Source organism: Balaenoptera physalus (genome assembly GCF_965194825.1).
Source record: "Balaenoptera physalus genome assembly, chromosome: 13".
Lineage (NCBI taxonomy): Eukaryota > Metazoa > Chordata > Mammalia > Artiodactyla > Balaenopteridae > Balaenoptera > Balaenoptera physalus.
Window position 1 is genome coordinate 30,957,750 of NC_138892.1, and position 25,061 is coordinate 30,982,810.

A 25,061-nucleotide genomic window follows, 5' to 3' on the forward strand; every position below is an offset into this window, starting at 1 on the left:
TGGGGACTGAACTTTTTGAATATTTAAATTGATTCGAACATCATATTTGGGAATTTTTTTTTTCTACTTGGAATTTAAAAAATCTAATTGATGAAGATTCTGTAATGTACTTGAAATGTTATGGCTGTGTTACAGTGAATCAGTGTTCTAATATGCATGATCTTGCCCCTAGAATGAAAGTGGATATATTGTCCCTACTCTCCTACCCACTGTCTTCAATCTTTGTAGCACAAGAGATAATTTTTGCAGTCCAGGGGAGAGTAATGTTTGGGTTTTAGAAAAGATTAGTTTTTCACATTAAATATAAGACCTTATTTTTTCATTAACTAATGCAAAGTTGTCAATAGCAGTTATCTGAACGTTATGGTAACAAAATTAATCAGATTGCCCTCAGCTGGTTTTTATAATAAATTATTAACATAAGTTAGCAACTTTGTTGAAATACTGAGAAAACTTTAAATGATTATTAATACCATATTTTTCCATCAGTAAAAATTATTCAGTTAATGCGTATATACAAGTACCATATTTATGACATGAGAGATGTTTTCTACTTTGTCAAGTTTGATTTTATATATTATGTATTAAGATTGAATTTTGAATTAAGTCCCTTTGTAAAATTTACTGAATAAGAAAGGGAAGTTTCTGTAAGTTACTGCTTATTGACATTTTTTCTTCCCTGTGTCTTTAGAGAGCTCCTGTCATGTTACAGCTGCCTTTGTTCTTTTAACGAACTGCACTCTTAAGACTCTGACGTCCAAACCCCATATCAACCTGTATCTTTTTAAATTACTGTTACACTCATTTGTAGACCAAAAATACCTTTTAATAGCATAATTATACCACCGAACTAAAAACAATCTTTGAAAGATCCTTGAAAAATTGTCTTTATTTTAGAATAAGCATTATAAAAATACCATAAAGAATGTTTCATGCTGTAATGGGAGTCGTCATGGTTGTATTCCTGTACTTCTCTTATCAGTACATGTCAAAAAGGAAATGATCTTTATCCTTATAATGTAACTTCCTTTCAATAGATAGATGATTTTGTCTCTTAAACTCTCAATAGCTTATTTTTGTACTTTCTGTCTTAACTACTTCTTTAACATTTTCCCTATTTGTTAGAAAAATACTTCAGCTTGCAGATGAATATACTAAATGTAGGCATGTTTAATCTCTATTCTCTGAATTCAGTGTCATTATTGAACACGATAATATTAATGGTTCCAAAGTAGGAAATTAAAGGAAGAAATATGAATATGTGTTTATACGGTATCAGTCTTTGCACAACTTTCTTAATCAGCACTGTGTCCTAGGAAAACTAGTTTCCAAATCAGTACCACCCAAATCTGGGTGGGGTGTTCAATGCGGTAAGTTCCCTAAGAATTCTCTTAATTAAATCAGAGTTACAAGGACCACATAACTTCCGAATTACTTTTTAGGTAATTAATTAAATACAGACACTCTCTCCTTACCTATTAAAAGGAATCTTGTTGTATCATAAGTTAATATCAGTGGAGTACCTGATATATGCTGAGCACTTTATGTGGATTATGTAAATATTGTTAACAACCCTCTGTACTGTTGCTGCCATTTTACATAGGGAGAGACTGAAGCTTAGAGACTTTAACTAACTTGCTCTTGGTCACATGGTGAGGAATTTACACCAAGGCTGACCTTCTCAAGAACCCCAAGCTGGTAGCTATTGGGTTTTACTGTAGTACTAGCATCTTGATAACCTGAGTCAGGGCCCAGTGCCTAAAAAGCTTAAATTTTAAGTGTTCCTTTGTTGTTGTTCTTTTCTGACATCAAATGCATCAGAGATGATCTTAAAGGTTCTTCATAACCTTCCTGGGTTATGAAGAGACTGAGGCAAAGAATCACCGATTAAGATGTATAATCCATGCTTTCCTTATGATCAGACCTCCTCTACCTGAAGAGTGAAAGATAAACTAAGTAGATTTTTTTTTTTTTTTTTTTGGCCGTGCCACACAGCATGTGAGATCTTAGTTCCCTGACCAGGGATCGAACCTGCGTCCCCTGCGGTGGATGTGCGGAGTCTTAACCACTGGACCTCCAGGGAAATCCCAGAATGGTGTTTTTAATAGCATATTTTGGGTAGAAGTTTTCGTTATTCAATACTTTTAAGATCGGTATGTTTATTCAAAGTTTCATCGTGTTTTTTTTTTTTTTTACTTGAGAAAATTAAATTTTATTGACACCAAGGATACTTAGGCCACATCACCAAAAAAAATTTATGGCAGTATCAGTAGTGCCTTTTAATTAAATGACAAATTGGAAGTGTTTAACAACTTGTCCCTTTTTCTTGACATATATGATTAAGAATATATCTTTTTATCAAAATGTAAAATACCATCTGGCAGAAGTAACAATTATTCTGTTGGCTTTATACATTAAATCACTGTACTTTAAAAAGTAAATATTTTCCTATTTTTCTTTATTCTTGTGCTAGATCTATATAATATTCAAAAACTGCATAATTCAAAAACTGTTAGTGGATATAACAAAACTGACTATGAATTCTGAACAGAAAACAATGTTTCTTAAAATTTTTTCCAAACATTTCTTAAAAATTCAAATGGCAATAGCTCTTTTCTAATATTCATAATTGTAAAGTTAGGCTATCTGAAAACCTACTGTTACAATTTCTTGTTAGACACATAGTTAGACTTTGTATATGACAGTTATGTGTATATGCATGGAGTGCTCTTTGCAAAAAGGAAGGAATTTTTATAAGGTTGATGCATTTTGAACGGGTATGTATTAATGCTAATAGCCAGAGTTATTCATTCATTTGACAAACCTGTCAGGTTCAGAAGATACCAAATGAGCAGGAAAAAGTTTCATAGTATTAACCTAAAAAGTCATCGCTTTATTTCCTAAATAATTTGTAATGAAAATTTATCACACTAATGAGATAATAGCATTTTTCTTGAAATTTGTGAAACTAAAGAATAGGGTGTTTTATATTTCTTGAAGAATTATTTGGTCCTCCAGCTGTATTTCCCTTGGTGAAAATTCTTAATGTTTTAATATTTAGCCTAAGGGAGTAACCCTACTGCACATTAGGCTTTAATAATTTTTTTTTTTTTTTTTTTTTTTTTATTTATGACTGTGTTGAGTCTTCGTTTCTGTGCGAGGGCTTTCTCTAGTTGCGGCAAGTGGGGACCACTCTTCATCGTGGTGCGCGGGCCTCTCACCATCGCGGCCTCTCTTGTTGCGGAGCACAGGCTCCAGACGCGCAGGCTCAGCAATTGTGGCTCACGGGCCCAGTTGCTCCGTGGCATGTGGGATCTTCCCAGACCAGGGCTCGAACCCGTGTCCCCTGCATTGGCAGGCAGATTCTCAACCACTGCGCCACCAGGGAAGCCCGGCTTTAATAATTTTTAAAATAAGAAAATTACAGCCATTATTTCACTACTGTTTTAATACCATTTTACATTAATGTTTATGGTTTGTGAATAGCCAGCCTCCCAGTCTGTAAAAATAAGATGCTTGCTGATTTTTATAATCTTTAAGGTAACATTTATCTTAGTGAAGATAATATTTTTAGACTCTTTTTTTCCTGTAAGGCTGCTTTTAAACTCATAAATATTTAGTCTGAGGCATAACCTTAGTGAGTAGCTTGAGACAAATGCAAAAATATTTAAAACGTGGACTCAGGGACACCTGTGTTATCCGAGGTTAGAAATTCAACTTTAGGCTGTTTTTGATTTATCTAGGATTCTAAATCTTTTAACCATAAGCCTGCTCTTTCAGTTGGCTTCAAATCCTCCAAGAAGGGTAGTCTGTAGTATCTAAACTCTTTCACTTTCTCACTGTTACAGACTTGGGATGGGAAGTAGGTCCCAACAACTGAAGAGTGGTGGTGGAGAGAGTGAATTGTGACAGTGAAGCCACACCACGTTTCCTGAGTCCAGGACTCAACTGCTTAAGAACACTACGCTAGTGTCTGTCTCCCCTTTCCTGGTCCCCAAAATGTCTGACTGATAACTGCTTTCCTGCCCTTTATCTACATCTCCTGCTTTCCATTTATTCATTCACTCAACAGATATTTGGTACCTGTCATGGGAAATGCATACGGTTCTAGACTTGGGAAAACCAAGCAAGGTCCTTCTGTGCAGGAGTTTAAATTGTAGTGGGTAGGAGAGACAGACCTATATGAGGTGGTAAGGGATGATGCCATGTTACATAGTGTGGTCAGGGAACCCTCTCAAATGAGGTGACATTTGAGCAGAGACCTGAAGGAAGTGAAAGAGCCAACTTCCTGGTTGTCTGGAAGAGCCTTCCAGCAAGAGGTTCCAGTAGCTGGTGCTTGGCAACTTTGAGGAACAGCAAGTGTAGCTGGAGTGGAGGGAACCAGTGGGAGAGTGGTAGGGTATAGGCTGAGAGATGCAATGGGAGGCTTTGCCCAACCCTATAAGCCCTGGCAAGAACTTTGGCTCTTAGGCTGACTGAGATGGGAAGCCAGTGGAGGTTTTTGAGCAGAGTGGCAATGAGTCTGACCTTTGAAAGGATCATTGGCTGTTCAACACAGAGCGAGAAGTTGGAAGTTAGAAAACCAGTTAGGAAGCTATTGCCTTTTTCAGATGCATTCCATTCCAGCTTAGCTTTTTCTGCTGCTTCTGTGGCCCCAAAGCTTTCTTCTAGAAGCTTCAAGCTACTAAAGAGTCTTGTGGACCCCTTATTTCTTTGTATGTTTTACCTTTATGCTTGATCCAGATGACATAAGGCTGGTGTCATTTTTACAGTCAACTCGCAGAACCTAGGTACTTTCCTAATTTGCTTTAGCCTGTATGCAGTTTCCCAAATGAATCACAGTACTACGTTTTTACTCGGTGTTATTCAGCAACATGGTCCCAAATAGAAGATGGTAATTTTTCAGCTGTTCAGTCTCTAAGACTATAAGTGCACCTTCTGCAAACTATCCTTTTTTTTTTTTTTTTTTGCTTTGTGAAAGCTCTTTACACCAGCTAATTTTATTTTTTATACCAAGTCTGGTTGTTGGTCTATTGATTCTTTCATCATCTCCCGGTCTTTTTTAGCTACTAATTTTCCTGGCTCCATCCTAATGAAGGTACTCCAGTTGGCTACCTCACTCCTGCTCTGTCATTGACCGAGATGGCTTTGCCTCCTTGACATTTCACACCTTGGTTCCTAATCCTGAACCCCCTCTACTTCCTTCCTGTCCTCAGCTTCAGAGTATACTCACAGTCTTGCTGGTGACCACAGTTCACACTCATTTCCTGGTTTTCCTCACTGATGCTCAAACCAACCTTTAATTTGTCCCTTATTCTTTTAAGGGTCATTCCTCATTGTATTTATTCCAAACCTTTTACATTTTTCTCAGGACAAGGATTCAAGATGTGGTTTGTCCGTCTAGAACGTACCTTTCCCATTCTACCTCTCACTGTCAACTAAACCTATATTTTTTTCACACATTTTAGCAGATATCTGCCTCACCTTATACTTCTATTACTGGTTTTTGGTCCAAAGAACATGATTTTACATCTGTCTCTATTAAACTGTTGCTTTAGTCCATTCATACCACTTTGACTCCTAATTTTATCATCTAGTTTATTCTTAACCCTTCTCAGCTTAATGCTGCCCAAGACAGTGATTAGCTTTCCTTCTATTCCTTTATGGAAACCACTGTTTCACAACAAAACTGAAAGACGTAAACAAGACGGATCTGCCAATAACCCTTTGCCTTACTTTTCAAAACCACTACCAGGTTGATATTAATGCCCTTTTAATCCAGTCACTCAACCCATTAGGGATCACCTAATTAAATGTTCTGTCATCCTACACACAAATAGCCATCAGATCCAAAAGTAGATGTCTTGTTGAAATACTGTCAACTACATTTCCTGTTTTGCTACAAATACTTTTTCCTTGGTTTCAAGTACTTTTGTCAGTTTCTTGATTTTCACTGTTATTACCCTTGTCTATTCCCTCTTTGCCTTAAGCCCACACACTTAGGTTTCTTAACTGTGTTGTCCACACCCCGTCCTCTTTTCTTTCCCATCATCCATCTATCCAACACGTAACCCAAAATATTCCTAAATCACCACTGTGCCCACATCATCCCTCCTCTCCTCAAAAAACAGGTAAATACCAGAGTTTAAAAAAGAACACATATTAAATGGCTCGCTATTTGCTCCTAACAACTCTGGCCTCACATGGTTGTCACCTGCCCTCTTTCCACTGCTCTGACCACATTTTCTGTTCGTGTTCTCTTCCCATTCCTGTGGATTCCTCCTTGAAGCTCCACGTTCTTGGCCCTTTTTTTACCATATACCTCTTCATGGTGCATGTACTGCCCGACCTCCTTCCACCCTCAACACCTCAGATATATAAGGGAGAAATAGTGAAGAGTGCTTTTTTAGGGGGAAATCACCTCTGTAGAAGAGGGTGCTGAGGCTTAAAGATCTCTTGAGGTTTAGGGAAAGGTGATGTAACGTCAGAAGAGGATTTGCCTAGAAGTCAGACCTGGGGTTTGGTCCCAATTCTGCCTTGTGCCAGCTTTTAATACCTTCAGGCTTCATTTTCCTCAACAGGATTGTGACTGTTAACGATTCTTCCCCAGTTTTGGATGTTCAGATGAGCTTGGAAACATGAAAGCACTTTAACAATTATAAAGAGCAATGCAAGATGGTACTATTGACTCAGTAGCAACAGAAACAATTCTGTGAAGAGCTATTCCTGCCTCTCCCTATAAATTTGGTTTAAATAGAAATCTTCAGAGTTGAAAAGTGCCCTTAAATCCCAACTGGTTTATAAACACCCAAGGCTTTGTGAAGAGTACCCTGGAGATTCATCTCACTAGAAATAATAGTGTTTGCTTCCATTTCCTTTTTTTCTGTGCTTTAGTCACTATAAACATTTTCCCTTTTAAAAAGAAGCAGCTTGCTTGCCTCTTGCACATCTGGAGAATCAGATGAGTGTGCTATTAACCCACTCAATTTTTTTTTTCTTTTTTACTATGTTATTATTTAGGTGAACACCACTGATGGTTTTGGGACTGTTACCTAGTTTTAATGGCTTTTTTGATCCTAGTCATGACTATTTCCATAATGGACCATGGGATAAGTCCATATTTCCCAAACTTTGCTGCACATTGGAGTTACCCAGGGAACTTTAAAACATACTGGCCCCAGGCTCCCACCCCCAGGCATTGTGGTAGAGGCTGCGGCCTGGGCTTCAGGATTTTTAAAAACTTCCCAGGTGATTCTATTATGCAGCCAGAGTTTGGGAACTACTGGGTTAAACAGAGGGAAGCATTGAAAACTACAGTGCTGAAATGCAAGAAGATATAATGAAGAGCATAAAAAGTAATAATTTTGTAAATTTGCCCTTCAAGATGTTCAGTAGCAGAAGTCCTGTTTCCTTGGACAAAATGCTTTTAAAACATCGGGTTCTCTAGTACTTCTTTAAAAATCAATGTTAAGAAGAGAAAATATACTGTATAGAGGATTATATTGAATTTAGGGTTTTTTTTAATTTACTGTGATTAAAAAGTAACCTAAAATACATTTTAGTAAGAAGTTAAAACCTCTTTATCTTATTTGAAAAGCAAATTATGACCAATTTTAAAATAAACTAATTGGGTTTAATGAAAGCAAAATGAAAGGATTTCAAATATCAGGTCATGAAATTTTACTTGTTTTTTAATTTCTAGTCTATATTTACAGATGCAATCTCAAAATCAAGCAATATGCCATTTTAGAATTTTTTCTAGCATATTAACACTTTTTGGCATAGTTAAAAATAAACAGCATGTACAGCTTGACAGGCAAATGTCATTTTATGATGAATGTTAAATATTATATTAAAATATTTATAATACATTATTTAAGAGTATACATCTTTAAAATAAGATTTTACATAAAACCACTTTATCTTGTACCTGGAAAATATTACTAATTGATTTTTTTCTATTTCTAAGAATAAAAGTTAAATTAGTCAAAAAAGTTTGGCTCCAACCATCCATTTAGTTAATCCCTAAAAGACCCCAAAACATTGCCCAACTGGTGGTCTGTCCTATGCTTGACTGTTTTCAGCAACAGTTACAGAGCACACACTAACATTTATTGAGCCCCTACTCTGGGTGACTTGCTTTTCTGTTTTACCTCAGTATGTCATTACAACTCTATTCCCCTTTTATAATAATTTAAGAGACTTGCTTATGGCCACACACCTGGTCAGCATCATGTGGGACTGAATCCAGAACTGTTCAACAACCAAACTCATGACCATTACGTCAGATGGTAAAGCCTCTTCAGCTCAGTCCAGTCACTCCAAGGGCTAGAATCAGGATCATATCAAACCAGTCCTTCATGGAGTTTTCAGATACCTAAGGCAGCTTGCATGTCCCCCCAAACTCCATCCCCATCTTCTCTTTTCCATGCTCAACATCTCCAGTTTCTACAACTGTTCTTCATAGTAGGGTGACTGTATGTCCCAGGTTACCAGGGATAGTCTTTGTGTACAAACCTACCATCCCAATGTGATTATGAAGAACTCCTGTCTTTTACTCTCAAGTGTTCTAGACTGAATGATAAAAATTATATGTTTTCAAGTTGCCTCATCATCTTGGTCCGTTTCCTCCAATGTGGTTATATCCTTCTGTGTCTGCAGTCTGGCAGCTATTATTTTGAAATTGTGGAGTTTGGGATTCTACTGCTTTGACAAGTGGAAAATTGAGAAAAGATGTGGAACCACTTTTTTTCATCTATACAGATGACAGAGAAACTCCACAGTACATCCTGCTGGTAGGGGTAGCTCTCAAAGTTCAGTATGTAAGGCTCAATATATCTCCTAAAGTTTCTAGCTGAGAAGACCACTGTAATCCATTGTGCAATTCTCTACACAGAGCTGTCTGGATGAAACCTAGCTTTCTTCCACCCAAGAGACCAAGGATATAATTTGGCTTGATCTGTGTTTCAGAGGCAAATGCTTAAATATCTTAAAAATTATATATATATATATATATATATATATATATATATATATATATATATATATATATATATGCTTACCAAAGATACAATTACAAATCAGACATTTCTTTGAGGATAGCATATAATAAAGTGACTTATGTATAGGCCCTCAATTAATAATTTCAAATGAATGAAGTCAGGTCAGGGTTTTGAAAATATGCTTCCCTGCATGATTTTACTAGCAATTCAAGTGTTTAATAACAAAGGCTTGTTTACGTATATTATACCACATCGTCATAATAGAATAATAAGCAATCATTAAAAATGTAAAAATAATTTTAAAAATCATATACTTTTTATAGCCGGCTTTTTTCATTCTGTATTATATTGTAAATAATTACATGTCAATACTTTAGACTCAGTTCCTTAAAAAAATGAGTTGTGTGACTTAGGTCATGTTATTTAGTCTCTGTGAGACTTCATCCTGTAAAATTGGGGTAACAGTATATCTACACATCTCTCAGGGTTATTGTGATGATCAAAGGAGATGAAATGTCAGAAAGTCCTAGCACAGAGCACAGCCTGTGCTCAAAAAAAAAATCTCAGTAAATACTCTGTGGGTTATGATAGTAAGAGCTTTCATTAAAGGGGTATTATTAGCAAATTATTTAATATGTACTGATTCCAGTACCATGAGGGAAGCAAAGTAGATCCAATAGTGTAAACTGGTAGCCTGCGAGCTGTATATGATCCATCGGTGTGTTTCATTTGTCCAGAATGGTAATGGTCCAAAAGGGTTTTTTTTGTTTTTTTTAATGTTCTTAATTGATTGCCTGCATTGACAATTAGATTTCACTAAAAACATCCAAACTGTTGGCATCTAGCAACATTAGACCCTGATTCCCATATGGTAACAATAGCTTGGTACTTTACCCTCTCTGGTTTGCCACAGTCTCCACCACTCCCTATAGCTCCACACCATTGTTATTTATCAGTATTGGTGACCATTTATTACTGTTTCTCTCAGAGTAAAACTAAGAGGAAAGTGAAATATTTTTATTGCTATCAAGTGTGGAATAATATAAGATTGATAATGATTTACTCTCAAGAAAAATTCTTCTCACTCTGGTCTTTTTCACTCATATATGTTACCTGCCTGACCACATAGGTGTTTGTGTGGAACCTATAGCCTCTCATAAAATTCTAGAGCTATAACAAACCAGCACTTTGGACCAGATAATCATCTTTTCTTCATTTTATAGGTGAGTTAAGACCCGTGAGAGATTGTGACATGCCCAAGGTTTTAGTCAGAAACAAATTTGAGGCCAAATCACATGTAGAATGTTGTCTCTCTATATATTTATTAGACTTCTAAAAGTTTTATTATTTTTGTCTTAATTTTTAAATAATGGAAATTAGTGTAAATTAATTCTCTTCAGAGTAAACAAACCCTCCAATACCTCTTCCCTCTACAAAACACGTATGTAATTCATGGCTTTTTAAATGCATATTTTTAGCATTTTCTTATAATGTCAAGAAACATTTTAGTTCAATAAGCTTTAGTTTTGTTGTAATGCTTGTAGCGAATTTTAAAAGACCATTTGAAAAGTACTGTATTTTGCATTAATGGTTTTCCTTTTTTTCAAGAATTGGGAACCTGGTTAGAACTTGTCCTTGAAGGCCATGCAACCTTGAAACATGCATGTGGAGGTAGTTTTGGTGTTTCTCCAAAACATTACTTAATACAAATAACAAACAACTGAATTAAATCATTTTATTTTTATGTTCTTTTTCTTCCCCTCTCCAGTTTCTGGAAAGGGAAACAGCCCAAAGGAGTTGGAAAGCAGATGACATGGGTAATTCACAAGTGGCTCTATACTAAATAAGCGGGGCATTATTAGTATGTATAAAAATATAAAGCTCTTTTGAAATTTATAATGCGACTAATTGAGTTAATTTGAAGATAGAACAAAAGAATTATAGCTAGTAGTTCCATTAAGAAAACAGTGTTTTATGCTTTCCCTTTGGGAACATTACCTTTTATCATTGGACTTGATAGTTTTATATGGGAGATTTTGGATTATATTTGTTATGAAACAATCCCAATTATAAATAGCTTTGGTTTTTATTTCAAAGAGTATTATTATTATTTAGATTATAAGAATAATCTATGCTCATTATTAAATAAGGAAGTTATCTAATGACAAGGAAAACTACCATTAACCCCACTGCACAGACTTAAAATATGGGTGTGTATATTTAGAAGCTTGTTCTGTGAGTTAATACCACAGCTCATGTCTTCAGAAATGTCCACAATGGGAGTTCTGGATATTAAAAAAAAAAAAAAAAGTTTGCTGGATTTTAGGAATAGCCTAATGCAATCCTCATTGTTGGTAGGGACAAAGGACACCTAAACCAAACAAACCAACCACCTGTATGAAGGTTGAAGTCATGGTCTATCGATCTTAGTGACCAGGCCAATGGAGGGGAAGAGAGCAGAGGAGCTTGGCTCACAGTGAGGCTTCTCCTGGGAAAGAAAGACACGAAAGGGAGAAGAGCTGTGAGCTGTGTGGTTAGAGGCCCTGGCAACTGTGCAGTCAAGGCTGCCTTCCAAGAGGACTGTAGGGTGAAACAGCATTATTACCAGTAGCCTGAGTGTCTCTCCTACAGAGCCCTCATAAATTGAGGCGAGGACGTACACAGAGAAGCCGTTTCTCCATCAGTCAGAGAGGAAGATTAAGGTAGGCTTATAAGAAGAGGTTCAAATGGCCATAGTCCCAAGGACCAAATGAGGAAGACCCAAGCAGATGGTAATGGGTGAGCAGACCGGAGCAAGACGGCCTTTACAGAAATAAGCAGTCTTGCTATGCTCATCACTCGATGTGATGCTTTAAATTCTGGTCCAGAAACCACTCTGGGTGTCTAACTTATGCAGGGACTGTCCTTGGCAGAAGGGGTACCAAAACGAAAAAGGCACAATCCCCAGTATCTGAGACTGATACAGGAACAATTATGATAAAGTGATAAGTGCAAGAACGATGCTAAACAGGGCATGTCGGAGGATTAACTCCAACAAGGATGGAATCCAGGGTTAAAGAAGGCTTATCAGAGAAATCCCCAGGGCAAGAAATTGAGAGATGGATGGGGATCTGCCAGCCCTGGGAGACGGATGGAGACAGGCTAGACAGAGAAAACAGCTGATGCAGAGCAGCAGGGAGACAGAGATGTTTTCGTCATGATCTACGAGCTTATCAGGTAAGCAGTAGTTCTGAATCCACTACCCTTTAAGATTAATTGAATGACACATGTTTACAATATAGTACAAATCTCTCTAGAACAGGCTAATGGTAAAGACTTATCTTGATTAACTAGATTCTTGGAGATGTGGGATTGTATTGCTGTTAAATACATAAAGGCATTCAGACGACAATAACTGTTGGATAATAAGAATTTTGGAAACTAACAATGAATAGCTTATAAATGTGTGCTTCTAACATGTTCTGTTCCAGCATTTAAACCTTTCCCCTTAACAATCTTGATTATGCTATGAATTTGCTAAACTCACCTTCTTTTTGCTTCCATCTAAAGCAAAATAAATCCTGAATCTGAATAATAAATATTTACTGTACTATTTTGTGTTTAAAAAAAAAAAAAAAGCTTTTTTTTTTGGTTACCAGAAGGACAGTCTACCCTTTAATGAATGGTTTACCTACCAAATATTTTCTCATGGTTGGATTTGGTGACAGAAGGGACAAGAAGTCTTAAATATAAATATCTTTAAAGTCATACCTTCACTGCCAATTGTATAACTTCATGTCAAGATCTAACATAATTAGAAAAAATAAATTCTCTCTGTTATGCCAACATAACTAATTCCATGACATTTGAATCATCTCAAAGCTAAAATTGTTTCATGATTTCTTTTATCCAAGCCTTTTAAGTATACAGTACATGTTACTGTGTACTCAGTTTTTTGGAATGTGGAGGCAGCATCTGATTTAATATTTTCTATTTGGGTTGTTTACTTTGTAGTCAAACATTCTTCAAAAACATTTTCCTCTCCCCCCCACATTTTCCATCCAAGGCTGTCAGTTCCTATTTAGAAAGGTTAATGGAGATCTGGAGTCTCCAAGCCTCTGATACAGAAGCAGCTCTTGCTGGCCTTTGAATTTGCTGCCAGGTCTGATTCTACATGTAAATATTTGCCTGAGTGGGTTAAATTCTCTTTTTCCACAAGAGTGGGGGAAGTGAGGTTACCATAATAAAACTTATGAGAAAACTAACTTTCGTTTCTGCATACTTCTTTGGCTAAATTCTTGGTTGTTGTCAAATTTGCGGATGTCTTCATTACTGCTCTTCATTAAACTTTTAGTCTCCTTTGGAATGGCTGAGTCGACCGGGAGATAATACAGTGCATTTGCAGGAGCCCAGGCTGTTTTAATTAACTCCCCTTTAATGTCACAGAGGAGGCTGGGTCGAGTGGGCCCTTTGCCATGACCCTTAGCTCTTGAAAAGTGAGCATCTTCTTAGGAGAGCCAGCTTAAAGCAACTTACTTTGGAATGCTGACATGTTTCTGTTTTACCTCTCCAGAAAGCAGACCCTGCTTTGGAATGTGGTGGAAATAACCACAGAAGAAATCGTCTGTGAGCCGAAGAACTTGCCGCTAACGGTGGCTTTCTGCCACAGCCTCCTGACGGGAAGGAAGAAACCTTGTCTGTTTGCAGCACTTCACTTCCTCTTTCCAGCCAGAGGTCACCCACCCGATTCAGACAGGAGGAAGGGAGCTGACGGAACCAGCCCCTGTGCTCACTGCCTTTGCCTGCGCTGTTCACTGGGAGTACAACGTGAGCCACAAGGGTGATTTTAAATTTTCTAGTAGCCACCTTAAAAAAAGTAAAAAGAAGCAGATGAAGTGAATTTTAATAGTATATTTTAACCCAACATATCTAAAATATTATCATTTCAACGTGCAATCACTAGAAACTTTATTAACAAGATATTTTACTTTTTCAAATGGAGTCTTCTGTTGCTTCTTTTACACTCAGAGCATATCTCAATTCAGATATTCACTTTCCATGGAAACAGATGTTCGGTTATTTCGATTTCATAAAATTCACAGCTGCAATGACAGATTCACAAGTTGTTCCGAGCATACTAAAAATTGTGTTCCGATAACTGAACCAAGTATCAGTTTTTAAAAATTAATTGAAGTTAAAGTATTCCATTTCTCAGGTGCACTAGCCCACATTTCAAGTGCTCGAAAGCCACATGTGGCTGGTGACTTCCACACTGACAGCACAGAATTACAGCCTTGCTACTGAAAGTGTGGTCCACACACCAGCATTACCTGGGATTGGAAATGGGATTTTATTGGAATCTCGGACCTCACCCCTGACCTACTGAATCAGAATCTACAGTTAACAAGACTTCCTGGTGATTCATATGTACGGTATAGTTCGGGAAGCACTGATCTATTTAAGACACCAGGAAAGCTGGTATTATTGCATCTATTTTATAGATGAGTATACTGAGGCTCAGGTTGAATAATTGTCTGAAATCACAGAGCTAATAAGTGTAGGAGCTAAAATTCAAACAACTCAAATCTTGCCCATTTTTAAGCCCACACTCTTTATAATATTTATCACTCAAAGCATGGAACATGTTACTAATGATATGAAAGTTAATTTTAAATGGTACCCAGAGAGCACTTTAAAAAGCACTAAATACAAAGTTTGAAGATTTGACCCTTTTCTGTCCTCTTTTAAGTTTTTAAATAAGGTCAAAGATAAAGTCTCTGATTGGTGTCATTATGTTTTCAGTACCTAACGTTTGCTGTAAGTGGGCCATAGCCTCAGAACTTTCAGTAAAGTATGTAGATAGATCTTCATAGCTTTGTCTCCTTTCATTGTATTTATTCTTACTTTTACCGTCTATTTATGACAAATGATGCTGGCTCTCCATTTACAGCAGTGATACACAGAGTAGATGTATTTAAGTAAGAGAGTGGTTATAAATGTGAGTGTAGACAGGGCACAGCTATGGCCACATGGGGAAGGAGGCATGGGAGTGATAAGGGGTGGGAAACACTCAGTGCCAGTAGCAGTTCAAGCCCTAGAGAAGACTGGGAAGCACAAAAATATTGTGTGTTTTTGTTGCAGGTGCCCCATCAAAGCACTTAACAATGGTTGTAGATTCTTTGCGCCTGTGATGGATGTAATTGTATTTGGTTGGTTGGTTGGTTGCCCAGCATCTCCTACCTCCTGGCACAGAAAACAAAAGGTCCTCCTTTTGACCTCCTCAATCTGACAGCAAAGCTGTGGCGCCTCCAATTGGATGCTTCTGTTCCTGGATTTACATAAAGCATGTGCCGTGGAGAAGCAAGGGCAGTGGCTACACTAATGGTCGTGGTGGCAGTGATTTCCATGGCAGGATCCATCAGGGGCAGCAGGAATGCCAGACCAGGCTCTGACCTGATTCAGGGGCCCAGGCTCCCTTAGCAACGTTCCATTTTCTATGTGGATTTCTCTCCAGGTTTCCTACGGTATCTGCGGCTCTGGCAGCATCATTCCAAAACTGCCTCTTCCCTTTATGGTAACCACAGATGGTTTCTGTCTTTTGCAAATAAAAACCCTGACTGTTAGAATGGGATTATTTGATTGTCTGTCAAACCCACTAGATGACTAGTTCCCAGGAGAGTGGAGTCTGTAACTGCTTGTTCACGTGGCATAATGTCCCGGGGCCTGTCCTGGTTTCAAACAAAGTTAGTGCTTAATAGTTATTTGATGAATGAATGAATGAGGGTTAAGCATAGAGGAGATACCGATAACCAATGTTGAAAAGTCATGCTTTTACTTTCTCAAAATGCAATAAATGTATTCTATGATTTAAGAGAATCTATGAAAATTAAACTTCAAAGATAAATTAGTGGGCTTCCCTGGTGGCGCAGTGGTTGAGAATCTGCCTGCCAATGCAGGGGACACGGGTTCGAGCCCTGGTCTGGGAAGATCCCACATGCCGCGGAGCAACTACGCCCGTGAGCCACAATTGCTGAGCCTGCGCGTCTGGAGCCTGTGCTCCGCAACAAGAGAGGCCGCTACAGTGAGAGGCCCGCGCACCATGATGAAGAGTGGCCCCCACTTGCCACAACTAGAGAAAGCCCTCGCACAGAAACGAAGACCCAACACAGCCATAAATGAATGAATAAATAAATAAATGAATAAATAAAAAAAATTAAAAAAAAAAAAAAAGTATTTGTTAAAAAAAAAAAAAAAAAAGATAAATTAGTAATAACATCTAAATGGAAAGAACTCTTTATTTCCAACTGACACACCCAAGATTCCTTCTCTGATTTTTCCGGTGTTGAGTTTTGTTTTGTAACTATAAACTCTTAGGGGAGCTTAGAGCATAAAGATAAAAGTTAATTTTTGTGCAGTGAATATACAACGCTTTCAAAATGAAAGGAAATGAAGTATTTGAAAAATGACATATTCAGAACCATTGGCAACCCGACATGGCTCAACCATGAAGACTACACGTGTCTGAACTAGAAACGTCAATCACAGAATTTTCAGAAACGAGTATGTGGCATGCTAAATTGCAAAGCTGTGCCAAAAGCAGTTTACCAACATTATTAAGCTTCACAACAACCAAGGAGTTACCTACTTTGGGGGCCCTTTTCCAGGTGAGGAAACTGAGACGCAGCAGAGAAACTAATTTGCCTAAGGTCAAGGAGCTAATGATAACCGCACAGCTAAGGAGTTAGGATTTAAACTCCAGCCTGACTCCAAAGCTGAAGATTTTAAGCACCGTGCTATACTTGTCGCCGAAGAGATTTGTGGCATATATTTGTAATAAACACCCTTGACTCCATTGTTAATGCTTGACAGCTGGCAGCTTTTAGGTCCCCCTTCTTTTTTGTGCTCCACATCTGGGCAAGCCTATATGGAAGCTGGTACCTTCCCTCTCTTTGTGCCAGCGAGGAAGTTCACTTCACTCCAACCCTAGCTACTAATCACACACGCAAAAGCCACTCACCCCTTCCTTCTCTCCAGTCATTTTCAGCCCACCTTGGGTGACTGCCCTGTTCTCCCCAGAAAGCCTCAGTGCATGAGTAATAAATCTCTTCATAGTTTCTCGGTGTTCATGTGGCATCATCCATCTCAACATCCAAACAAATTTGGAGGCAGGGGGTGCTGATCCCAGCCTCCGTGAGACAACCTCAGGACAGTATTCCATGTCAGCATTGTGGCATATGAAGACAGAAGCCTTCAGTGAAGACTGCTATAAGAAAAAAGATGCTATGAAACTCATTACTGCATTGGCTGCACAAAGAACATTTATTATCTTGTCTAATTTTTGTGAATACTATTGACAAGGAGGGAAGTTCCTTCTTTTTTCCCCACTCCAACCTTGTCCGTTTTCCCCTAGGAAATTTTCCAGCTCAGGGGAGTAAGAATTGATTATCTGACTGGTATATTCATAAAACTGAATTTTATTAGTGGCCAGGATAACTCAGTGTAACTCAGTAGCACTCAGATCTGACCCTCTTCTGTTTGTTGCCACTAAAACATTCAATTCGGTGACTGAAGACCCCACAATTGACATTGTCTTCCATCCCCTGGACCTGTCCTCGCTATCCTCCCTCCTCAGCTTAAATTCCATAGTCAGTCACTGTCGTCACTCCTTGCCTACATCCCCATCTCCATCACCATCTCTCCTTTCATCATACCCTGGTTAAATCCACCTCTCTGCCTACTCAGCACCTGCCCTTGAAGGTGGTTGGAGAAAACAGAGCCATGGTGATGGACCTCACCGCGAATTTAAGACAGCAGCCCTCAGGTGACCCCATAATGCTGCCAGGAATCCATGCTGCGTGCCCTCGGCCCTTCTCCACTGCCTTCTCTTTCCCCAAACCTCTTAACTCACCCTCCCACATTCTCACTCTCGGCTGATGACCTTGCATCCTGCTTCACTGGGAAACTGAACCAACCAGAAGAGAATCCCATTGAGCCCCAATACCACATGGACTTGCCAACTGCTGAACCCACACACTCCGACCCTCTGCCTGGCATCAGAGGAATTCTATGTGTTCCTAAGCCCCATGGGCGCCAGACCCCTCACCTGCACGAGGACATCGCCTCAGCAATTTGCCATGTCTCATCAGCCTTTTACTTTTTGCTGCCTATTCCCAGGCATGTAAGCTGACTCCTGAACTCATTTCCCCATACTAGTCACCACGCTATTCTTTTACTCCTTTTCACAGCAAAATTTCTCCAAGAGATATCTCTACTATCATCCCCAATTCCTCTCCTCACATCCTCTTTTAACATCACTACACTCAGCCTTTCAGCCCTGTGATTCCATGCTGCTCTTGCCGTGAAAATTCAATGTCCTCCATGTTGTTTAATCCCATGTTCAGATCTAGATCCTCATCTTACTAAACCAAGTGACATCATTTGACAGTTGATGACTCTTTCCTCCATGACACACTTTCTTCACTTGCTTCCCAGACACCACACACTCTTGGTTTTGATTGTATTTTGCTGGTTACTCCCTCTCGGTCTCTTTTAATGATTTCTTCATCTTAATGTTGGACTGCCCCAGGTATCGGTCCTTGATTCTCTACCTTTACTCACTTCCTTGATGATCTCATTATGACCTGAAATACAAATCTTTAGGCAGTCATATCCAAATGTGTATTTCCAGCCCAGACTCCTTTCCTGAACTCCAGGTTTGTGTACCCAAGGCTTATTTGACATCTCTACTTGGATGTCTAATAGACATCCGGAAATCAACATTTCCCCAAAAAAGCTCCTGATCTGTCCCCCATCCATAGTCATCTCAATTGATGGCAGCTTCATCCTTACCGTTTCTCAGGCCAAACTTTGAAATCATTTTTGATTTTCCTCTTTCTCTTACGCCCCATCTCCAATCCAGCAAGAAATTCTGTTAGCTTTACCTTGGAAAGATATTCAGAACCCAAGCCCTTACACCACCTCCACTGCTATTGCCCTAGTCTGACACCATCACCTCTGTATAGATCACTGCAGTAGCATCCTGACTGCTCTGCCCTTTTCCCCTGAGGTCAATTCTTGATGGAGGAACCATGATGAGTGTTTTAAATATAAGTCAGATGATGTTGTCACTCTGAACCCTGCAATGGCTGCCTACTCACATCCCCACAGTATCCTCCAGGCCCTTTACAATCTGTCCTCTCCATCCTTGCTTTACCTCTCCAGCCTCATCTTCTCTGACTCTCCTCATCACCCCTTCTCCATAAGCTACCATGGGCCTTTGCTGTTCCTTCAAAACACCAGGTGTGGTCTCATTGTAAGCCTTTGCATTAATTGTTACCTCTGTCTGGAACACTCCTCCCACAGATAGCCACATGACTGACTTCCTCACCTCCTCTGAGTCTTTGATACCCTGACCACCTGCAACAGCTTGAATTTTCCAAAAATGGCCATAACAATATCTCATCCTGAGACTCTTTTTACAATGTCACCTTTCCACTCTCCCAACTAAGATATGGCGTCTATGTTCCTTCCCCTTTGAACCTGGATGAAACTCTGTGACTCTCTCAGCCAGGAGAGAGATTTTATGTGACTTGAGGCTCGGTCATAAAAGACAATGCATTACCATTCCCCAGTGAAAGGACCAAGGTTTCTTACAGAAATTAGAGTATATGGTAGGGAAAATACAAGTGATCCTGGAAACATCTTATAGCACTAGAATGTAAAGAAGTGCTAAAAAAATTAAAGAATGGGAGCATGTCAAAGGGACACAAGAGCCAAACTAAAGGACCCCCCAAGGCCCAAAGCTGGAACAATTTGGGCAATAAAATAATGTAGTATTGTAGTATTATAACCCAAAGTATAAAATAAATATATGTGAGTTCACACTGATATAAATAAACAAGTGAGGGAGGAAAGACATTCCAAATAGAAGAATTCCAAATGATCCATGTAGATACTACCCCTTCAGGAGATGGAGTTAAGCCTCACTCCCCTTTTGAGCGTGGATTAGACTTAGTGACTTGCTTCCTAAGAATCGAATATGGGGGGAAAATAGCAACTTCACTGTGGAAAAACATGGCAAACATGACCTTAACCAGGTGATCAAAATTAATATCACTAGTGATATCACATGGATATCTTGTACCTCCACGTGGGAAAGGCACTTTCCTTTGTGGTATTCTTTCCAAAAATCCATCCCCTCAGTCTAGTCATGAGAAAAACATCAGATGAATCCAACTTGAGGGGCATTCTATAAAGTAACTGACTAGTACCCCTCAAAACTGTCATAGACCCGAGGAAACTAAGGAGACATGAAAATAAATGCAAAGTGGGATCATGGATTAGATCCTGGAACAGAAAAATAAGAGGACATTAATGAAAAAACTAGTGAAATCCTAATAAAGAGAATAATGAATAGTTATGAGTGAATGTTAATTTTTTAATTTTGACAAATGTACTAGGAGGGAAGATCGTTAACAGTGGAAACTGAAACTGGGTTAGGGATGTACAGAAACTCTGTACTCCGTGTGCAACTTTTGTGTAAGTCTAAAATTATTCTGAAATAAATTTTATTTAAAAATAAAGAGGCAGGACTTCCCTGGTAGCACAGTGGTTAAGAATCCGCCTGCCAATGCAGGGGACAAGGGTTTGATCCCCGCTCTGGGAGGATCCCACATCCCCAGAGCAACTAAGCCTGTGCGCCACAACTACAGAGCCTGCACTCTAGAGCCTCCGTGCCGCAACTACTGAGGCCATGTGCTGCAACTACTGAAGCCCACCCGCCTAGAGCCCGTGCTCCACAACAAGAGAAGCCACCGCAATGAGAAGCCCGCGCATCGCAACAAAGAGTAGCCCCCACTCGCCGCACCTAGCGAAAGCCCACGTGCAGCAACGAAGACCCAACACAGGCAAAAATAAATAAATTAAATAAATAAATAATTAAATAATTAAATAATTAAATAATTAAAAAAATAAAAGTAAAGAGGCAATATAGCTTCATCTAGGCCTCTTTTTCCCTTTCTCTCTCTCTGTCTCCCTACCCTCACCCCCCTTGCTCTTCATTCCGGATGTCAAGCTGTGAGAACATCCAGTGTACATGGAGGCACCTGGTGCAGACGTTCCAGCCGACAGTCCTAGGGACAGTTTCAAATGCTGGCCAACATTAAGCACCAGACACAAGTGTGAGGAAGCCTCTGAGAGGATCCCAGCGCCAGCCACCACCTGACTGCACCTGTGTGAGAGGCTGTGAATGAGAATGCCTGGGTGAGCTGCCTCTCCCTCAGAACCATGGGAGACAATGGTTGTAAGAGACTGTGACTGTTTATGCCACTAAGTTTGGGGTGCTTTGTTACACAGATGACATCATCCTCCTTCCCGGGTTAGTTACGCCCTGTTCTTTCTCCTTCTCCATGTAGCAGAAGAGACAAGCAGACTCAGAAAATTGCGGGGGACATGATCCCACTTTACAGGCACACCTACATGTGCATTTCCAGGAGGAGACAGGAGATCTGACTTCTGCTTCAAGCCTTAACCTCATGCCAAATGTGGTTATTACCAGGCAGCCTTGGCTTGAGAAAATAGTGAGTGGTTGAGCATCTATTAATCAAGCAGTAATATGATTCCCATTCTGCTATTATTCTCTGTGTATACAGGGTCCTGAAGAATGAGCTCCAAGACTGCGTATTGAGAAGGTAGGATCCCAGCATATCTGAGTGGTTGTATAATACACTAAAAATCCTCACCCTTTACAATGTAGAGGAAAATATCTCCCTGGTGTCTTTTTTTTTTTAACATCTTTATTGGAGTATAATTGCCTTACAATGTTGTGTTAGTTTCTGCTATATAACAAAGTGAATCAGCTATATGTATACATATATCCCCTTATCCCATCCCTCTTGCGTCTCCCTCCCACCCTCCCTATCCCACCCCTCTAGGTGGTTACAAAGCACCGAGTTGATCTCCCTGTGCTATGCAGGAGCTTCCCACTAGCTATCTATTTTACATTTGGTAGTGTATATATGTCCATGCCACTCTTTCACTTCGTCCCACCTTCCCCTTCCCCCTTCCCGTGTCCTCAAGTCCATTCTCTATGTCTGTGTCTTTATTCCTGTCCGGCCCCTAGGTTCTTCAGAACCATTTTTTTTAGATTCCATATATATGTGTTAGCATACGGTATTTGTTTTTCTCTTTCTGGCTTACTTCACTCTGTATGACAGACTCTAGGTCCATCCACCTCACTACAAATAACTCAATTTTGTTTCTTTTCATGGCAGAGTAATATTCCATTGTATATATGCGCCACAATTTCTTTATCCATTTGTCGATTGATGGACACTTAGGTTGCTTGTAGTAATCTCCCATGATCCTTTGTATTTCTGCAGTGTCAGTTGTTACTTCTCCTTTTTCATTTCTAATTCTATTGAGTTGAGCGTTCTCCCTTTTTTTCTTCATGAGTCTGGCTAATGGTTTATCAATTTTGTTTATCTTCTCAAAGAACCAGCCTTTAGTTTTATTGATCTTTGCTATTGTTTCCTTCATTTATTTCTGATCTGATCTTATGATTTGTTTCCTTCTGCTAACTTTGGGGGGTTTTTGTTCTTCTTTCTCTAATTGCTTTAGGTGTAAGTTTAGGTTGTTTATTTGAGATGTTTCTTGTTTCTTGAGGTAGGATTGTATTGCTATAAACTTCCCTCTTTGAACTGCTTTTGCTGCATCCCATAGGTTTTGGGTTGTCATGTTTTCATTGTCATTTGTTTCTAGCTATTTTTTGATTTCCTCTTTGACTTCTTCAGTGATCTCTTGGTTATCTAGCAGTGTATTGTTTAGCCTCCATGTGTTTGTATTTTTTACAGATTTTTTCCTGTAATTGATATCTAGTCTCATAGTGTTGTGGTCAGAAAAGATACTTGATACAATTTGAATTTTCTTAAATTTACCAAGGCTTGATTTGTGACCCAAGATATGATCTATCCTGGAGAATGTTCCATCAGTACTTGAGAAGAAAGTGTATTCTGTTGTTTTTGGATGGAATGTCCTATAAATATCAATTAAGTCCATCTTGTTTAATGTATCATTTAAAGCTTGTGTTTCTTTCTTTATTTTCATTTTGGATGATCTGTCCATTGGTGAAAGTGGGGTGTTAAAGTCCCCTACTGCGATTGTGTTATTGTCAATTTCCCCTTTTATGGCTGTTAGCATTTGCCTTATGTATTGAGCTGCTCCTATGTTGGGTGCATAAATATGTACAATTGTTATATCTTCTCTTGGATTGATCCCTTGATCATTATGTAGTGTCCTTCTTTGTTTCTTGTAATAGTCTTTATTTTACAAGTCTATTTTGTCTGATAAGAGAATTGCTACTCCAGCTTTCTTTTGATTTCCATTTGCATGGAATACCCTTTTCCATTCCCTCACTTTCAGTCTGTATGTGTCCCTAGGTCTGAAGTGGGTCTCTTGCAGACAGCATATATACGGGTCTTGTTTTTGTATCCATTCAGCCAGTCTATGTCTTTTGGTTGGAGCATTTAATCCATTTACATTTAAGGTAATTATCGATATGTATATTTCTATTACCATTTTCTTAATTGTTTTGGGTTTATTATTGTAGGTCTTTTCCTTCTCTTGTGCTTCCTGCCTAGAGAAGTTCCTTTAGCATTTGTTGTAAAGCTGCTTTGGTGGTGCTGAATTCTCTTAGCTTTGCTTGTCTGTAAAGGTTTTAATTTCTTCATTGAATCTGAATGAGATCCTTGCTGGGTAGAGTAATCTTGGTTGTAGGTTTTTCCCTTTCATCCCTTTAAATATGTTCTGCCACTCCCTTCTGGCTTGCAGTTTCTGCTGAAAGATCAGCTGTTAACCTTATGGGATTCCCTTGTATGTTATTTTTTGTTTTTCCCTTGCTGCTTTTAATATTTTTTCTTTGTATTTAATTTTTGATAGTTTGATTAATATATGTCTTGGCGTGCTTCTCCTTGGATTTATCCTGTATGGGACTCTCTGCACTTCCTGGACTTGGTTGACTATTTCCTTTCCCATATTAGGGAAGTTTTCAACTGTAATCTCTCCAAATATTTTCTCATTCCCTTTCTTTTTCTCTTCTTCTTCTGGTGCCCCTATAATTCGAATGTTGGTGCGTTTAATGCTGTCCCAGAGGTCTAAGACTGTCCTCAATTCTTTTCATTCTTTTTTCTTTATTCTGCTCTGCGGTAGTTATTTCCACTATTTTACCTTCCAGCTCACTTATCTGTTCTTCTGCCTCAGTTATTCTGCTATTGATTCCTTCTAGAGAATTTTTAATTTCATTTATTGTGTTGTTCATCATTGTTTGTTTCCTCTTTAGTTCTTCTAGGTACTTGTTAAATGTTTCTTGTTTTTTCTCTATTTATTTCCAAGATTTTGGATCATCTTCACTATCATTATTCTGAATTCTTTTTTCAGGTAGACTGCCTATTTCCTCTTAATTTGTTTGGTCTGGCGGGTTTTTACCTTGCTCCTTCATCTCCTGCATATTTCTGTGTCTTCTCATTTTGTTTAACTTACTGTGTTTGGGGTCTCATTTTTGCAGGCTGCAGGTACATAGTTCCCGTTGTTTTTGGTGACTGCCCCCAGTCAGTGAGGTTGGTTCACTGGCTTGTGCAGGCTTCCTGGTGGAGGGTATTGGTGCCTGTGTTCTGATGGGTGTGACTGGATCTTGTCTTTCTGGTGAGCAGGGTCACATCCAGTGGTGTGTTTTGGGGTGTCTGTGAACTTATTATGATTTTAGGCAGCCTCTCTGCTCATGGGTTAGGTTGTCTTCCTGTCTTGCAATTTTTTTGTCATGGGGCATCCAGCACTGGAGCTTGCTGGCCATTTGGTGGAGCTGGGTCTTAGTGTTGAGACAGAGATCTCTGGGAGAGCTCTCGCCGATTGATATTACATGGGGTTGGGAGGTTTCTGGTGGTCCAACATCCTGGACTTGGCTCTCCTGTCTTGGAGGCTCAGGCCTGACACCCTGCCAGAGCACTAAGACCCTGTCAGCCACATGGCTCAGAAGTAAAGGAAGAAAAAAAAGGAAGAAAAAATAAAATAAAATAATAATAATAAAAT

At 39.0% G+C, this 25,061-nt stretch overlaps 1 protein-coding gene across 3 annotated transcripts; it reads left to right on the forward strand.

Annotated features, from left to right (window-relative positions):
* Positions 1-9,047: 9,047 nt before the first annotated feature.
* Positions 9,048-15,883, forward strand: LOC309640411 (uncharacterized protein). Of its 3 annotated transcripts, XM_082419157.1 has the most exons (3): positions 9,048-12,218; positions 13,555-13,821; positions 15,123-15,883. In XM_082419157.1, exons 1-3 carry the CDS (start codon positions 12,199-12,201, stop codon positions 15,268-15,270), a joined length of 435 nt encoding a protein of 144 aa, XP_082275283.1. In that variant the 5' UTR covers positions 9,048-12,198; the 3' UTR covers positions 15,271-15,883. The 3 variants fall into 3 exon arrangements, 1 of the variants encoding a protein (XP_082275283.1); XR_014252191.1 differs by having other exon boundaries at positions 9,048-14,408; XR_014252192.1 differs by having other exon boundaries at positions 9,048-13,808.
* The last annotated feature ends 9,178 nt before the right edge of the window (positions 15,884-25,061 follow it).

What these genes read in the sequence shown, in the direction of transcription:
- LOC309640411 (XM_082419157.1), top strand. Translation starts at nt 12,199, where the DNA reads ATGATCTACGAGCTTATCAG. An exon ending in ATGATCTACGAGCTTATCAG is followed by an intron (nt 12,219 to 13,554) that starts GTAAGCAGTAGT and finishes TTACCTCTCCAG; the next exon opens with AAAGCAGACCCTGCTTTGGA. An exon ending in GTACAACGTGAGCCACAAGG is followed by an intron (nt 13,822 to 15,122) that starts GTGATTTTAAAT and finishes TTTTTGTTGCAG; the next exon opens with GTGCCCCATCAAAGCACTTA.